The 18556-nt window shown below is 41.0% G+C and overlaps 2 protein-coding genes across 4 annotated transcripts in view; one reads left to right on the forward strand and one right to left on the reverse strand.

Annotated features, from left to right (window-relative positions):
* The window catches only part of spire1a (spire-type actin nucleation factor 1a), a 33293-nt gene extending 26916 nt beyond the window's left edge, over positions 1-6377 (forward strand). For 2 of the 3 annotated variants that reach the window (XM_059350015.1, XM_059350016.1), the window contains 6 exons: positions 1081-1110; positions 1961-2098; positions 2206-2276; positions 3376-3403; positions 3549-3703; positions 4490-6377. In XM_059350015.1, coding sequence (XP_059205998.1) covers positions 1081-1110; positions 1961-2098; positions 2206-2276; positions 3376-3403; positions 3549-3703; positions 4490-4748 — 681 coding nt within the window. In that variant the 3' untranslated portion in view covers positions 4749-6377. The remainder of the gene's footprint in view (positions 1-1080; positions 1111-1960; positions 2099-2205; positions 2277-3375; positions 3404-3548; positions 3704-4489) is intronic. The other variant, XM_059350018.1, reaches the window with a different exon arrangement.
* Positions 6378-9093: 2716 nt separating this feature from the next.
* On the reverse strand, positions 9094-16218 carry klhl38a (kelch-like family member 38a). Its single transcript, XM_059350250.1, has 4 exons — positions 15926-16218; positions 12770-14126; positions 12535-12640; positions 9094-11839 (listed from the first exon to the last, which is right to left on the reverse strand). Exons 2-4 carry the CDS (start codon positions 14123-14125, stop codon positions 11550-11552), a joined length of 1752 nt encoding a protein of 583 aa, XP_059206233.1. The 5' UTR covers position 14126; positions 15926-16218; the 3' UTR covers positions 9094-11549.
* Between the last annotated feature and the right edge of the window lie 2338 nt (positions 16219-18556).

An 18556-nucleotide genomic window follows, 5' to 3' on the forward strand; every position in this document is an offset into this window, starting at 1 on the left:
ATGAACTCTAAATTTACCCACAACGACATATCTGTTGGATTTACTCCTGTCCTGTGACCGGTCATTCATTTGCCATGAGGTCACCGGCTCTCTGAGTAACTCTGTGCCGGTCGTATGATTTTAGTAAGGTTGGTAGATGTAATTGAGACCACAGGACAGGCTGCTCCAGTGAAAGGCATTTACAATACATTGGTTCATTTTCACCATTCGCTAGTTAAATAGCAGATCTCTGGAGCCATACCAGGTTTCAGCCGTCACCAAATCAGAAGAAACAACACCAAAAACCTGGAGCAGACAGGTCTCCGGAGGATAGTTGTCATACTATTTTAAAATGTATTCAGTGAATACACCCTGTCTTTCCTCTTAAAAAATAGAATATTGAAGTAATCAAAAGCCAAACACTTGCAGTTTTGTATTTACCCTTTTCATGATTGAACAAAGAGTCATTTCCTTTTCCTACTAAAATGTATTTAGCCTTCCTCATAGAAACATAAGAGTTTAGTATCTCTCTTAAATGTAAAACAGAGAGATCTTTCCTTCCTGCTACTCGTTTTGCATTAATATGTTGACACTAGTTAGCTGTCTCATTCCAAAGTCTTACTTGCAGTCATTTCCTATGTTATATAATGCTGCAGCTGACGGCGGATCCCAGTGCCAAGGTAACCTGGTCAACCTTCTGTGTATCCATCACCATCAACCCATTTTACATTTTGCTCCATTATAGCATTTTTCTCTTTATTAGAACTGTAGAAAAAACTGACAAAACTCCTTTTGAGAAGGTTGCCGTCAGGTGGTTTTTCCGTCATGGGACTTTCAGTTATGAAGCTCTGCTGTTATAAATTAAATTTCATGCCAGACGAGGTGACATGTCAAAGCTCATGTAAGGAGAGAGTTTGTTAAATAACATGAAAATTTGGGGAAGTTGGCTGTAAACAATGACTTAACTGACAGCCTTTTTCAAATATAATCTAATAGATCCGTTTGTATGTAACTTTGTAAAGCATACTGTATGTGGTTAGCTTGTTGGATAATAAGGTCCTGCCTCTGTTTGAACATCCTGTTCCTCTGTCTGCTGGTCAGGTGGAAGCAGCCAGTGGTGCTCAGGGCACGGTATGTCACATGTAAATGCATATCATCAAAGACGCATAACACTCTGTGGGGAGCCCATTCAGAATGCTGTGCACTTCACTGGTTTTAGATGAATGGGACCTTGTGTCTTTACCATTTGTGTGAATGGAAGATATGTGGCTTACTGAAACTAGCTCAGGGGAATAGTTGGGGAAATATCTGTAAACATTTACAACCAAGTCTCACATTTTCTAATCTAAGCCAAGTGTGAGTAAATGATTGGAGCAGAAGTTTCCTGAGCTATTTTCACTTTGACTTTGGGTGTATTAAGCTATTTAGTTCACCCAAACATAGATGAATATGTTGAATATATATGCTGTCAGCTATGTCTCTCGCCGACCACGGCTTGCACCATGATGGGGGTCCACTTCCAAACTAGTTACATGGAAATAACGGTTAAAAACATTCATAGTATAGTTACAGGTGAGTAATGTCAATAATAAACAAAACAAAAACAAGAAAATTCACCACATTGAGCTGCCTCTAAATTTAGAATTTGTATGTTTTTTTGGGAATAAAGTAAATTGATAGCCAAAAGTTGTGGACCACCAACATGATGGGTGTGTTACATCACCAGCATGCTCTGTATTTTCTGCTAATTGTCACATTTTCATGTCAGTGGAGGTGTCATTTGTGGTTCAGAGAGAATACAGAAGATTGGTGTTTCCACCTTCACCATCTCATCGCATGCTTGGTTCAGTGGTGTCTAATGGGTGTCCTCTCATTGGCCGTAGATACCATCACTTCTTGCAGTTGCACTGTTTTAGGTTATCTGCTTTCTGATTTGCAATATTTTAGGCTAGTTTACTGATGGGACTTGTTTGTCTTCCAGGAGGAGTTCTGCTACCCGGTGGAGTGTCTGGCTCTGACGGTGGAGGAGGTGATGCATATCAGGCAGGTTCTGGTCAAGGCCGAGCTGGAGAAGTTTCAGCAGTACAAAGAGATCTACACCGCTCTCAAGAAAGGAAAGGTAGACTCACCATGTAGAGTTTTTCTTGTCAGAGTAGTCATTTTCCTGTAATCATTTAAATGCAACAGATTCCTTGTACCTTCTTCACCTCATGTTCTCCTCTCTAGGTTTGCTTTTCATGTCGGACCAAGAGGTTCTCTCTTTTCACCTGGTCCTACACCTGCCAGTTCTGCAAAAGGTAAGTTGAATGACCACTACTGGAACTACTCAACATAAACCAGTGTTACACATCAAAGTCTGTTTACATGTGATGGAGAGCACTGTGCATATGTGGGAGAAAAAGTGTCACAAAACGGATTTCCTCACATGATATCACTTGAAAAAATTAAATAAATGTAGGGGTGGAGCTCAATGGCTAGGGGTGTCCTGATTGACCAAATCCACATTTCAATTTCAACTTTAATGTCATGGTTTGAGTTTCGAAAGACAGGCTACATGGTATAAAGTGTGAAATTACCACAAGATTTTTAAAAATCTATCTCTCTAATTTAAATACCTAGTGAAATAAGTTATATCCTTTTCTATTCGATATCGTTGTAGCATTTTAAGTCGGTCAAACAAAAAACAAACTATAAACAGAAAAACAAAAAGAAGAGCCACTAGATACAATGATACTTTACAACAACAACTTGAGTTTCCTCACCTGCAAATGCCACCAGATCCTGGTCAAATTTATGTGTTTATAATGACTATGAATATGTCCTGCCATATTCCTCATGCTGCCTGTTGTGGCCTTTACACGTATACCTTAGCATACAAGTTAAAGTCTTACTGTCAACAATGCATACATTGTTTACATAACTCATGTGGAAGGCAAGTAGCAGGAGGATTTTCCAGTTCTGTTGTTACTGTCTCCGACTCCAACAGTGGCATCTCAGTGCAGCTGCAGGCTACCAGTAGGCCACTCTGTGTTGTCTTTTGAAGTGTTTTTATTTTTTTCCCTGGACGCACATAAATAGACAGGGATGAAGAGAAAGAAAATAATACTGTAAGAATGGCCGATCCTGCTTTTTTATTATGATGATCCAAGGTGAAAGGTCATTGCATTGATTTGTAGAATCAAAATCGTGCCATCCCTTTATAGTGGGTCATGAAGAAGAATGTGTTGACTGTACAGGGAGATTTATCTCTGATTCTGCTGCATCAATTTCCATCCTCTTGGTTGAAACTATCCATCATGTGTCTGACAGTATTTTAGGAATATATTGGTGGAGTTTTAAGTAAAGCATCTGTGCAATCATATTCAACATAAAAGCTAATTTTTTTATCTTTTTCAGGCCGGTGTGTTCCCAGTGCTCTAAAAAGGTAGGCGGCTGTTGGTTTATATTTAACACACTTTTGAATACTCACTTTATAACTGACAGTCTTTGCTCTTGACACCTGTTGGCAGCAACAGGTCTTCTATAAACTGCATTTATTTTAACAGTTTTGTGTTTCTGTTATACCTCAGATGCGGCTGCCATCCAAGCCCTACTCCACCTTGCCCATTTATTCTCTGGGCCCCAGTGCTGTGGCTAAAGAGGAGGCAAGCGGATCGTCTGGCCCAGCGGAGCCAGAAAAGCATCCTTTTGGGTCTGGACACAGTCGACACAGCCTGCGCAGAAGGTATGTTACTGTGGAAAATTTCTTTTTATATACTGAAGAAATATGGTGAGAAGGGTCCAGCTGCAGAGCTCCAGGCTCAGGCCCACCTCTTCCGTGGGACCTTACCCCGATTCTGAGCTTGGAGAAGGAAGTGATGTTTGATATTATGTATTTCAGAGAAGATAATGGAGATACTATAGCATGTGTTTCTGAGTTTGAATAACCCAAAAAAACTTCAACCAATAACACCAAGGTAAACACTACAACCTAAATAGTTTAATATTTAGGTAATTTTATCCTGATGTTTGTGTAATGTTGTTTTTCCATTGTAACATAGCTATCGTTAGTATAACTTAACTTTATAAGTTACAGATATAAAAAAAAAAATACTAAGGTTATATTGTTTACCTGTTATTGGTGGAGGTTGTTCAAACTAATGAACACATCACATTTTATAACCTATAATATAATGGCATGTAAATATATGATACAGATTAGCGTCTAAACATGCAATACACTTATTTGATTAAATAAAAGTAAAAATAAAATATGACAAACATTACATATTGAGCCTAAACATGAAACCAAATATGTTAATACCATAACAGGTCAACTTGTACAGTGGCATGGACGTGATGCAATGTTTTAAATATATGCTCAGTAGGGCTACTTTATTTATGAATCCTTAATAAGGAAATGCCATAAACACAGGATTTTCCACGGTCAGTCCTGGTAATAGAACATGGAATACAGTGAAAATGTCATGCTTTGTCAGATGAGTTGTTCATTATTTCTTCCTGTCCTCAGGTTGTCTAAGCACAGCAGCAAAGATGGCCGATCACAGGATGAGCCAGAGCTGCCCAAGGAGCTTACTGAGGACTGGGTCACCATGGAGATCTGCGTAGACTGCAAAAAGTTCATCACAGAGATCATTACATCCAGCAAGCGCAGCCTGTGCATGGCCACCAAACGTGCCCGACTCAATCGCAAAACCCAGTCCTTCTACATGTCATCGTCCAACTCTGTCAACTTCAGGCCATCTGAGCGCACCATCAACGAGGTGTAGAACGTGGGACTGCCCTGTGCACTTTTCTTCACACCTCTCCCAGAGCTTAGTTGTCCAATGAAAAACAAATCCCCTTATTGAAGCCAGTTCATCCCTCCCCAAAGTTAGTAAAGGTCCTTGTACCTTTCCCCGACTCAGGTAAAGTTGGCACGCTGTGATTGGTCATGACTGGTCAGGACTGTGCGGTAGCTGCCAGATAACAAAGGAGAGCCATGTTTCTATTAAAGCGATCATTCAGGACTCGGTGGGTCAAGCGGATAAATTGAGTTGCTGATTGTGAACCAGGTGAGAGAATGTATACTTGACATAAGGGTAGGATACAAAAAGCCAAAAGCTGCAGTGATGACGTGTAAATAGTACAAAGGCCCGCCCCTAATCTTAGCTAATAAATACGTTTTCCAGTTCCTGTTTACTTCTAGCGCTCAGGATGAACAACAGATTGTCTTTTGACAGAAATGCACTGTAGATCCTCCTGTCAGGTCTGTTGGGGTCGACCTCTGCCACTCCCCTCTCTCTTATTCTTCCAGCAACAATTATGCCAAATGTTACATCACTTTTTTTTCCTTTTTTTTTTAGCCAGTTCAAATTCACTGTTCTCATGTTGTAGGGACGACAATGTGGTGAGAATAGTCTGATTATTTTTCTGGGTGGGTTTTTAGCTTTTAGTTTTAATGTATATTCAATTCTGTGCCTGGTGCCAAAATGTAATTTCTTTCTTTGAATGCCTTTATGGACCTAATGTACATATGTGTGATAAACTCAATGGGGGACATTTTAGGGGAATCCAAGGTTTGGTTTCTTGCCCTTTCCATGTTCCAAGGTGGCTAACAGAAGCACAGAAATGTAGGGTTATGAATGTGTACATGCTGTATATCTTAATTGTTCCAAATTTAATATAAAAAAACATAGCTAAGTAGAAGTATAATTTTACCATGTTTTTAGTTATCTGCCTCTAGAGATACTTTATTTGAAATTCATCTCTGAAACCTTTATTATTAGTGTTATTATGTTTGTGTCAATGTAATATTAAGATTTTATTTCTATTGTATAGTTTATAAACTCCTCAGTGTTAAAAAATAATCCTCTGAATCGCACTTTTATTGGACCAATTTATTGTTTATGTTGGGTTTTTGTCTTAATTAATAATAATAAATATTAAAATCTTAGTTTTTCACCTCTTGGAGGGGTCCATAGTGCCATTTCCCCAGACTTCCTCATGAATGAAAATGTGTGTGAATGGCTGCAGGTTGTGAGAATGAAAAAATGGCCCAAACAAAACACTCCATGAATGTAGGCAAGTGTATAACTGTCACTGAATATGCTTTATGACCTTATTATCCCCTTCCAAGACTTCAATACACACACACACACACACACACACACACACACACACACACACACACACACACACACTTGCTCACTCTCATATAGTGTGTTTTGTGACATTTGTTACCAAATGAACACGAAGCCTAACCAGCCTGTTCAATACCGGTGCCACATGTTCCAGTGAAACCATACATCTGACCAGTTTTCTTTCCGGCCTCTGTAAGGAATGTATGCATGCTGTACTGTGATCTGTTTGTTTTTATGACAGAAATTATAATAAAATCATCATGGTTCTTACTTTGATTCAGTTATCCTCTTGAAGAATTCACAGCCTGGTGTTAAATTCAGTTTCAGGAATGTGCAGTAGTCATGTTGGACAGCAGAGGGCGACAGAGGAACAATGAAAATAAATCTTTCTTTTGCACGTCACGTTAGCCTGTGGTCTTGGGGACATCAGGTGGTGGAAGGTATGTACTGCAGGCATTTTAGGTTCATTGATATATCTGATTAAGCCGATTGCATGTTTATATACAAACACGTTGTTTAAATGTAATACACTTTCATAATTTCAAAAACGAGAAATATTGCAGCAGTTCAATTGCAAACACTAAAAAGGCCATGAGGACACTTTTCCTTTAAAGTTGTACCACTGTAGCTTCATCAAATGGTTTTAAATACTTAACATTTACTCCTTTTACATGCTTTATTTCTTTTTTTTTCTCTTCATATGAGTGTCCCAAGAGTTCACAATATTCAATAGAATCTTTTTTCGCTAAAAATCACAGCTGTATGTTTTCTCTAGCTTTGTAGCTTTCAGAATTAGTTCAATAGTAGTTCAATATCTCATTCTAGATTGTTTTGGTATGAGTTGGCTCTCAGCTTGTGGTGCTCAAATCACCAAAAAAAATAAATAAAACTCTTTCATGTAGAACCTACTTTATTTCTAGAATGGTTCCTACATGGAACTGCTTACAACAAGGTCCCTTACTATTAAAACAAAACTTTAAATTGTAGTTTGCATCTAATTTTCAAATCAAAGTCATTCTGTATCTGAATAGAGTGATGTTTCTGGCCTTAGTAGGACTTATTAGCGTTTCTACTCCACCTCTGTGTATAGTGGTGTAAACTAATTCTCCTGTCCATCACAATAACACAAAGGGTTAAAGTGACAGACTGGGAATAGGCCCTCTCACATGACACAGCAGGGAAGTCCCTTAATTAAATCTACTTGTTGTGGTTCCTTTCAAACAACAATGTACGTCGCTTTGGCTAAAATCATCTGCTAAATTAATTTGTAATGTCATAAAATAAACTCAACTGTATTTTGTAGTCTCTAATCAAGAAATAAAGGGTCTTACAACAATTGTTTTAAAATAGTGAGAAATGGGATAATGCTAGTTGATTAAAGGTTATATTTAATTTCTTCACCTTCAGGTTAAATGACCACAAACATACAGAGAATGATTGCAGAGATGCAAAAAGACCACAAAGAGATATTTCTCATCATCTTTTGTCTATTTTCAGTGATTTAGCACATGTGCAACAATCAGATCACCATTAAGACTAAAAATAGATGCAAAACATTGTATACAAAGTGATGAGAAATGAAAAATTACCAAAAATATATAGCCTCGAATCCAAAAAAAGTTGTGAAACTTCTGTTTTTTGGGAATATATACACATTCTATGTTCGAGGGGTTTAGTTCTAATCTATGTTTCACACAGTGTCCCAACTTTTTGGGAAGTGGCGTTCTATGTAAAAACAAGAACAAACTGAGAATTACTAAAAACTTCTTTGACACAGTTTGAGTTTGGTCTTATTCCTATGCAGACAGGGTCGGGGGTTTCCTACATGCCTGTGCCCAGAGGCCCATTGTCTCATAATCCGCCCGTGCATGCTGCTCCTATGTATGTATGTACGTCGTTCTTTTAACTACAATTGCTGTATGTGTGTGTGTGTGTGTGTGTGTGTGTGTGCATACAGAATGGGCTAGCAATGAAATGCTATCCCTTGATGGGTTAGTAACAGACACTGAAAATAACCTGCCAAGCCACAGCCTCCCTGAAGGGTGACCCTCACACACTGGTTTCTATGGAAAGACAGCAAGCAAACACACAGTCAATAAACAGTCTGAATAGGCCTTGTATTTAGAAGCAGCTCAATAAAACGTTTCACGGGGTGTTGTTCTCAAATGCTGCTCTGGCTAACTGCGTCGAGCATATGATATCCGACTCAGCTATTCATGCCTGTCACTGTCACTGCTGGTTTAAGGTTTAAGGTTCAGTGTGTGAGTTTCGACATTCTGCTGGCTGCTCTGTTTCATTCTGCACAGTTTGTGTGTCCTGGTAATGATTTTTGGTGGGCTCAGGTATAGAATCCACACACAGACACATTCACAGAGGGTTTTTGTGAGGCATTCAGAGTGACCGACTTAACAAGAAGCCATTTAGCTCAATGACAGTCTGGGCTTGCTAATGTGGAGTGTGATGAAATTCCCTTTTGGTCGCTGCTCCTGGGCAACTTTCAGTGTTTCCCCACTAATGGGCAGGGATTAAAATGTAAGTGTGAAATTTGATCTTGCATCTTTTCCCCTGAGGTCAGTTTCACCGGAGGGCTGCATACAAATAGGCCATACCATGCAAACAGTGACTCTCTCAGGGGAGAAACTAGATATTTAGCCTACATGTGGAGCTCCTCTTGACACTTTTTATGACAAGAATGTGAAGGGTCAAGAGGATGGCACGTCTGTCATACTGTAACATAAAAAAAATGCATTCATTGTACGCCAACTAAGCTGTTTTGACTTTCTATGATATTACACCAAAGCTAACTATAAAGAAGAATGTATTATTTATTTATCACAGTGGTTCTTAATGATGTATGGGGAGCAGATGTGTCACCTAATAGCCAGTGAACATGTTTCTGTGTCCGTGTTAACAATGTTTCCTTGAGTATAAAGTCAGCATGACTCAGCCGGTCCGCAGCAGACGGAGAGCCATTTCAATCTGCACAAAGTTCAACTGAATAAAAATAATAACATTTATACCAGCGTTCAAAACAGAATATATTATTTATTCTTGTCTGCAGATAAAATTCAAAGCAATAAATTAGAAATTGTTTGCATTATCACTACATACATATACATAAACATCAGTGTAAACCAAGACACAAACAGGAAAATGTCCAAAATATAAACATTTTAAAGAAGGAAAGATTGTGCAAGTAAGCAACACAGCTGATCAGTGATGCAATAGACTTACTACAGGGATGCATGCCATGAAAGAGCCAATAGGGTGATAACGGGGTTGCCACGGCAACTGTTGCCAGAGGCTGGGGCTGGAGCACAACAGTGAATGTATGCTGCTCCATAAGGGTCAAGAACAGTTGTGGCCTGTAGAGAGGATTCAGTCTTTCTCTGATTATTTACAGCTTTTGTTCTCAGATGAACAGAAGGCTGATTTCAGATCAGTGGACGTGTTTGTGAGAAACCACCTGGAGGTTACAGGAGCCTGGTGCACTGGCGGAGTCAGGATGTTTAAGGGGCAGGGGCTAAAATAATGAAAAGGGCACATGTTGTATGTGATTGGGAACCAGCACACAAGAAGGGCACTTTATCACGTTTTGTCCACTGGAAGGGCCCCCTGAGGGCACTTCATCATGTTTCATCCACCACAGGGGCATCCAAGAGGGCACTCGTGACAGTTTTCAGGCTGCAAATCCTAAAAATCTCATCCACACTATTTCCAGTCATAGTCACCCCCAGCAGGTCACTGCATCTCTGCCATGCACTTGCCTCAGAGCCAGCGCTGTCTCATGTCATCACATCAACATAGCTGCCTGTGAAGCCATTTTCTTCATCCAACAACTGTACATGAAATAAAAAGTAAACCACCACTGAAATACACAAAACCTTTGTGTTTAGAGCGCTTTGACTTGATCTTTTTTTTTTTTTTTTTTTTTTTTTTAATTATGTACACAACACCAGAGCTGGAATCAAAGTGATTATGCAAAGTAAGAAGTAAGAAAGTCACCAAGTCAAAACAGGCAAGTGCCAGGTCCTAAACTTTGAGTTTCAACTCGTGTTCATCACTAAATGTTATGCCATTATAGCAACAGGGTAATAATGTGTTAAATTTACAAAATGCTTTTAAATTTTTTTATTTATTTGTTTAAATAAGTGGGCTACGGAGTGGTGTAGTGGTTAGCATTTTCTCCTTTTCATTTGCATATTCTTCCCGTGTCAGTGTGGGTTCTTTCCACGTCCAAGACATGCTCTTTAGATTAAATTGGTGACTCTAAATTGTCCTTAGAAGTGAATGAGAGCGAGAATGGTTGTCTCTCACTTTGTGTCAGCCCTGCGATAGTGTAGCCACCTGTCCAGTGTGTTTCCTGTCTCTTGCCTGATGACAGCTAGGGTCGGCTCCAGCCCCCGGTGAAGTTCAGATAAGTGGTAAAGGATAATGCATGTTAATCAAGTGTGACTGACATTAATCATAACAAAAAAATAGCTCTGACATATCACTTTCATAGCATAAAGCATGACTTGGGAGAAGGTATCTAGCATTTTCAATTAAGGTTCAAGTCGAAATGAAGTCACAAGCTATTGGTTTTAAAGTCCAAGTCTAGTTGCAAATAATTTTTGTTGTTGAGTCAAATTTGTCCAAGTCATGTGACAATTCCCGAGACAATACAGATGATACTTTGTTAGGGGTTGCAGGAACAGTTCTCAAAATCATGAATCAAGCCAGCTAAACTGGAATAAAGTTGGCACAGAAAATTTCATTTAAGTAAGATTTTTTTTCTCATCAACATTTCAGCAAACATGATAAAGTACTGTACTTTGCCGGGGGATCTTCTGTCACAATTCATCAGCTCATTAACAAGTGCTCTCTGGTAGAAGCATGTGGGTCAAGGAGGAATGTATTTTTTATCAAGTGCCAATTATATTAGCTGTCTGTTCTGTTATTTTCAGTTTTACACGAGAGCAGAACTCACAGTTAACAAACAGCCGGACGTGTCGTTCCCTATGTGTTTAATTGTTACAGAGAACTGCAGCTGCCAGGCAGTGATACGCTGTGTATAAATGTCTGGCAAATTAAAGCATTAACACTTTTAGTTACCATCAAACAAGCGCAGCCATCTGTGAAAAGAGCTTTTCAGATTACGTATGTGTCTGAACAGCTGCTTGCTGTGTAAGTACGTCTGCCTCTCACCGTCTCGTGTGTTCTCAGCTCGGTTCCACCCCAGGTGCCTCAGGAATGACACCTCTGCCTTGTCAGCTGAGCTCCCCCTTTGATTCAGACGAAAGTCAGCCTGGCCTAACGTGCTGCTAAGTTGTGGCAGATACTGAGCTGCGTGAAGGAATGCAGTCACTTTTAAATGGTTTCCCATTTGTGTCGTTAGAGGCCAATCAGCCAAGGCGAAGGGAAGGTGGACAACATGTTGCAAAGCAAAGTGGTTGGCTGGACGGTGGGTCACGGTGGGTTAGGCCTCATGGACACACAGACTAGTGGCAGGGAGCCGTGGTCAAATAGCTTGTACGGTAAAGAACCTTTAGAGGACCACACGTCCGTCTTCGGGTCATAACACTCGAAGCAGTCCGAGTCCTCGATGACATCGTGGCCGTTAAGGATGCGTCCACCGGTGACGTAGAGCTTGTTGTTGATCACTGTAGCGCTGTGATGCATCCTGCGCTCCTTTAGGTTCTCACACTTGACAAATTTGTTGGCTTTGGTGTCATAGGCGATCATTCGTCTGGTATATCCTGGAACATAGATTTCCATTAAACACACTGAAGAATGAGGCATTTTCTAACACAGTGAATTCATCAATTGAGCTGTCGAAACTGTGTCGAGGCTTTCATGGTATAAAAGTTGGCGTGGTTGGAGCCAGTGGAGGCATTAAAAACATATTACAGAGCCACACTAATAAACTTGTTTGATGTTTCATTACAGTGAACATGGACACTGTAGTTTATTTTGAGTCACTCCCACTAGTACACACTAGAGCACCAAATGTGTATTAATATGCAGCTGAAAATAGTCCCAAACAAAAGCCCGAAGGCTATTTACTCCTGTTCTTGTAACGTTTGCTAAAAAACTACAGTACCCAGTTTTTTTCAGAGGTTGTTTTTTTTTTTTTTTTTTTTTTAAAGAGAGAGTCAATGCCTTTAAAAACCTTTAAAAATTTACACATACTTTGAAGATTTTAAAGGTATGCTAGAAACCCAGATTTCTCCATTTGAAACCAGCTTTACAGATTCGGCATTTTGCTTAGGTATATTTCCCTTTTTTCTAAGCTGTATCTGCTTTTTTCATAACTTTATGTCCAGAAACATCTAGAATACATCAAAAGAGAAAATAAAGGTTGCAGATACAGACACCAGCATACACTAGTGGGTCATAAATGATGATTTAGGTGGGTGAAACTACAGTATGTAACAGCCTTCACTGAGCTCACCTCCTATGATATAGATCTTGTCTTCAATGACAGCAGCAGGAGCACAGACGTTTTTCACCGTCCTTGTTTCTAGTCTGGACCACAAGTTGCGAGAGATGTGATACACCTGTTGACACATGACACACATCAGTCAAGCTGTTTACTGCATTATCAAAGACTGTCTGCCTGTGTGACTGTCCTGCAACAATGCACAAATTAGACTTCAAATGTGCTAAAATGAGGAGTCTGACTCTACCTGAATCAGCCTGACTGGATTCTGCATGGCGTCTTCCCCTCCGAAAACATAGATCCTCTGATCGCTGGCTGCAACAGCTGGATGCAGCGCCGCTGTGGGCATTGGTGCCATGGCCTCCCATTGGTTAAACATACTGTTGTATCTCTCTACAGACTGAGAGATCTTCTTGTCTACCCCGATTCCCCCCAACACAAAAATAAAGTGCAGATAGGACACACTTTGGTGTGCGTATCTTGGCTCCAACATGGGCTCAGCAGTCCGCCATTGGTTGGTCTTCAGGGAGAGCGTGTAAACTGTTGCGCTGACTGAACTGTCACCTGATGTCATGCAGAGGCTGAGCCCACCGAGCACATAGAGGATGCTGTGGATGCACACGTATGCAGCTTTGTAGAGGCGCAGAGGGAGCTTGGCCAACCACTGCCAGCGATGAGTCCGCTCATCATAAAGTAGGGCCTCTCTTGAGGTCTGTTCATTGTTTTTGCGTCCTCCAACCACCACCAGTGTTTCTTTGCAGGTGTAACGCCGTGGCGTGGTCCAAAGTGGCTTTAGCTCTCGGCTACACTTGGTGCTGACTGTGAGCATGAGGCGCCGCACTGACTCGATTATCTCGGTGCAGAGGGTGGATGACTGCACCAGCGGGTCATTGGCAATGAACTGGAAAAGGTAAGTTGGGTGGATGTAGCGAAGACGGACTTTCTTAAACAGATCATGGATCGCACCACGTCTTGAGAAAGGGTCGTGGTGGATCCACGCCAGGAGCGTCTCAAACACCTGCTCCTCCTCAGCACAAAGCCGGTCGTCTTCTAGGTAACACATGAGCTCCGGGAGAGACAACTCACAGAAGTCCTCTGTAGCAGCGACGTCAGAGAAACACCGCACGGCCAACTCCTTCGCCCTCTCCCTCAAACTCTCACAGTGAAGGATCTCAGAGAGCCGTATCATGCTCAGGCAGTTTTCTGGACTCAGCTGCCCCTGGAGGAACATGGAACAGGCCTCAAAGAGACCTCCATAGTGAAGCATGGAGGCCGCCTGCATGAGTGGGAGCACAATCTCCATGGTGATAGTGACGCAGCCGGTGTAGACGTAGTCCACGATGCCAATGAGGACGTTTGAAGAGATTCCCCTCAGATTCACTCGGGCCTGACTGCTCTCCAGAAAGTTGCTGCAGAACATGGCGCGGAAGTACGGGCTGCTGGACACCAGGACGTTCCTGTGGCAGGGGATCTCCTGGTGCTCCGTGCAGAGCAGGACGTCTGTCAGGATGCGCTCCTGACGCAGGATGTTGAGCTGGCCGAGGAGGTGGGAGGGAAGTTCTGCGTCTTTGAAAGAGAAAACTTCTCCTGGTCTGCAGGCCATTCTGTGGAGAGGGAAAAGAGGGACTCCATGATTGTTGTTCTATTGTCCAGTGGAAAGAGACAGATGACAAAAACATATACACTGATTACACACTCCTATTAAAGGGAGACGTCACCCATCATATCAATTACGCACCCTTTGTTACGTTGAATTCTTGAAAAATGTTTTTTTTTTCTCGCAACAGAAAAAAAATCTAAATGGAGTTTAACTACAGCAAAACTATATCAAAACATTGGTTTACAAACTCTTGCAGTAATCCAAGTCTCATTTTATTCAGTCATAAGCTCATGACTTCCCACACACATGCATTTTTGTTAAAATCTTACTATTTAAAACACTTCCACAGTATCTTCTGCAAGTACGAACAAAGCTTGCACAGGTACTTTAGTGGTATGGACTCACAGCACACCTGTGCAAGTGTGAGACAATAGTGGCATTGTGTTTTAATCAGTGAGGTTTCAGTGAAACTGTATGTGTTTGGAAAGTAGTGAGCACGAAACTGGATCAATGAGACTTTGTTTATACTGCATGAGTTGTGTGAGAGTTTGTTAATGAATGTTCACCGTGGAGGCATGAAAGAAAAACAAAGTTTTCATAAAGAATTCAAGGCACCATAGGTAGAGTTACCGATATACAGATCGACATTTTAAGTATACCTTCTCAAATATTACACAATTATTTATTATTAAGAGTAACAATGACCCTCAGAGGAATTAAAACTAAAGTTGAACAATGGCCGTCAGTGTTTATACCATAGTTTAGTTTGAAATCAGGATAAGACTTTGTGGTATTCAGATCCCTCTGATAGCAAACCCTTTCATTTATCAGCCCACTCTCAAACTCTTAAAACTCCTGCTGAGCAGCTGTCCTTAATGTGACCATCACTGACTCACAGATTTCTATTTATACCCCCTCTAAATTATCTCGATACATCCATGTAGCATTAGGCCACATCTCCCTTATCAAGCAGCCCATCACCGCTAACATTAACAGAAGTGTGTGACCATCTGTGATTGTCCCTCCATCTCCTCTGAATGTCTCTCTCCGGACCTCCCTCTCCCTCGCCTCTCTTTCTATTTTCTATATATTATATTTCCCCTTCACCATGTTATCTCTCCTCTCTCATAGACTCAGTCCGTAACTCACTTGTTGGAAGGTTTGAAATGATCCTGCCGTTTTAAAAGCATGAATTTCATTGGGCTATTAGCAACACTAAGTCTTCTAATCACTCCCAGCGACAGCTACTGATTTACTGCCACTTACGGGGCCCAGTCTGTCGTCTGATATATTTGGACCTCTGATCATAATTGTATATTATGCAATGACTGTCTGTGAGTGGTATTTCACAACTCATGGGTTTCCCTCAGATTTTAAACATGACTTCCTTATGATAAATTGCATCAGAAATTAAAATTTCTATGTAAACCGATTAAATCATTTTGGATTTCTAGTCAGTCGTCAGTATGTTTAAGAACAATCTCCTAATAGTGTCACCAAATGCCAATTCTGATTTCTAAGAAAATCATGAATATAAAATATTCTAGTAGTTATTATTTTAGTGATTGTAAATGTGGCACATCTGGATGATATTGCCAGTTTTCTTTGTTAAACTTTATTAATAGCATTTGTGATCAACACCAATTAGAAAAGGGTACAATTGAAACAGATACTTTGGCTATTTCTGAACAAAAATAATTTAAATATCATATCTGAGTCAAACTGATGAGTTTGAGAGAAACGTGTTGCTGATGAACCTGTTGCCAGTTCATCAGTAACATCTGTGACTGAGTGAATCCTTACCTCTTGCCCTCAGTAAATCAATAATATCCAAAATGTCTGGTCGATCTGTTCAGAAAAAGTATCAGTTTCGATAAAAAGAGGAATAAAACATCATCCAGAGAGAAAGTGGGTAGTGTAGTCAGGGAGCGATAAGGAGCATGACACAGAGAAACGACGAGGCTTTCCAGTTAGGCGCTGTGGAGCTCGCCATGAGGCCACTGTGTACATTCCTGCAGCTAAGAATAGTATCCCGGGCCACCGTGACTCCAGCCCGGCCTCTCATGTGACACAGAGCTGTTTGGTACCCAGTTGCCGGCTTAGCAGCTCTGCCAAGGTCCAGTGGAGAGAGCGTTTACAATAGCCAGGGGAGGGAGAATCATCACAGGGTCCTGACTCAGCCATCAAGCCCACCCAAGCTGGTGTTTACCAAAGTGTCCCCGGACTGCTAACCCTTGTCCATCTTCCTGTGCTGTTTAAGTCCTCCCCTCCTCCTCCTCCCTCATGTTTGTAACCCAGGATGAAGGTAAATATAGAGCGCCGCTGATGGGCCGGCTTGATCAGGAGAAACAGCTGTAAGAATTGCAGTTTGCATCGAGATGTGGTGCCATTGGTTCATGCACAACTGGAGACTGTTATCTGCAGCTGCTACTCACCTGTCTCAGGTGTCAGTTACTCTGCAGCAATGTGTGTGTGTGTCATGGTGTCAAATAGCATCCATTACCCTCAAAGCTGGATATAGTGGAGATATGCAGCTGGGTCTCAGTCGCATATTTGGCCAAATAAATCTAGTTGTGATTGTCTATGAATGACTCCATTGTTTATTGCATGTGATATCTATTACGATGCTAATCCATTAGAAACATAATACCCAGTGTGGAAAGCTCTTTGGCTGATACAGAGTGGAAGTTTCCAACTCAGTGTTTCCCAAGATCGATCTGATTTTAAGATCATTCATAAAATCAACGTGTATGCTGTACACTTGGCACAAAGTTGAAAAGGTTTTCAGTTGGTGTGGCCTCAGACAGGCTTTGTTTGTTGTCACTGATCTGGTTTGTGATTTTTATGTACAAGATCTCCAGGTGCAGCCAGGGGAGGACAATGTTCAGTTAAGAGATCTCAGCTCTTTGCAGATGATGTGGTTCTGTTGGCTTCATCAGAATATGATCCCCATGCACTGGGGTGTTATGCCAATGAGTGTGAGTGGTCTGGATCTTCAAGTCTTACACCATGGTTCTTACATAATGGACTGCTCTCTCTTGGTTGGGAGCAGACAAACAACAAAGTTGAAGCATTTCACGGCAGTCTACAAAAGAGAGGGTAAATGGAGCCTCAGTCCATCTAAAGTCATGGAAAAAAATTAATGGACCACCCTTGTTTTCTTCAATTTCTTGTTCATTTTTGTGTCTGGTACAACTAAAGGTACTTTTGTTTGGACAAATACAATTTCCATGGTTTTCTTGAGAATGATTTTGGTTATTATCAAGAAAACCCTGTGTTACGGCCAAATTATGGCTAGATAGCAGCTCCTAAATTAAACTCTTATGAGCTATTTTTGTTGTTATCATCATATATGTCCAAACAAATGTACCTTTAGTTGTACCAGACATGAAAATGAACAAGAAATTGAAGAAAACAAGGGTGGTCTGATAATTTTTGAATGTATGTTCTACGATCTTCACCTATGGTCTTGAGCTTTAGGTAGTGACCAAGATTGTGGATACAAGCAGCCGATATTAGTTATCTCTGTGGGGTGGCTGTCTCAGCCTTAGAGGGTGAGGAGCTCAGACACCTGGAGGGAGCTCCGAGAAGAGTCGCTGATTGATTGCGTCCAAAGATGCTAGTTAAGATGAATTTAATCAGGATGATTTTACGGTAATGTCCAGTTTAGACGCCCCTGGAATATGCTGGAGAGATCATGGCCTGGTACCATCCAGAAAGAGCTGGAAAACATTATTAGGGAGATTGACCTCTGGAATACTTGGCTTAGCCTGCTGCCCCTGCAACCCGGCCCTGGATAAGCAGATGTAAACAGACGGAAGATGGAAGGACTCCCAATGAAACCAGAACCTCTGATGACAGATTACATCGCTTCATTTTTAGGAGCTGGAAACAGCGATAAGGAGAGGCAAGCAGTATATTGTCACACCTTCCTGAAGGATAAAAATTAATCTGGATAGAATCTCTTGTAACATTATTTGAAGTCACTGATGGGCAAGATTAAAGGAGATATGAAATATATTCTCCTTTGATGTCATCATGTTTCCACTCACACAGAGAGAGATATGGTTCTGAGGCATTTAAGCCTCTCTTTTCTAGTTGATATCTTTAGGCTGTCATTTTATTATCTCACAGGGGGCTTATCTTCAGCCCCTCTCTTACTGGCACTCCTAGCAGCTCCTGAGGCATTGAGATGAAATATTGTCATGTTTGTTCAGCGGCATATGACAAGGAACTGGAGTTACATGTAGACAGATTGAATGACAAAGCTGCAAGAAAGTGAGCTGTCAGCAAGTCAGGCATCATGACACGCGAGCACATGGAGCTTTAGCGGACTTTGTCACACAGTGAAATTCTACACTCTGTTAGTTACCAAGTGACAGCTTCATGCTAACAGGTCACAGTGCCGACTCCTTCGGGGCGAAGCTCAAAATC

The sequence above is a fragment of the Centropristis striata genome, chromosome 14 (genome assembly GCF_030273125.1).
Source record: "Centropristis striata isolate RG_2023a ecotype Rhode Island chromosome 14, C.striata_1.0, whole genome shotgun sequence".
Lineage (NCBI taxonomy): Eukaryota > Metazoa > Chordata > Actinopteri > Perciformes > Serranidae > Centropristis > Centropristis striata.

Excerpts from the sequence above, each read along its gene's own strand:
- klhl38a (XM_059350250.1), bottom strand. The coding sequence starts at position 14,125 with ATGGCCTGCAGACCAGGAGAAGTTTTCTCTTTCAAAGACGCAGAACTT. Across the intron at positions 12,641-12,769 it reads ATCCAGTCAGGCTGATTCAG|GTGTATCACATCTCTCGCAA; the intron begins GTAGAGTCAGAC and ends ATGTGTCAACAG. Across the intron at positions 11,840-12,534 it reads CAAGATCTATATCATAGGAG|GATATACCAGACGAATGATC; the intron begins GTGAGCTCAGTG and ends TCTATGTTCCAG.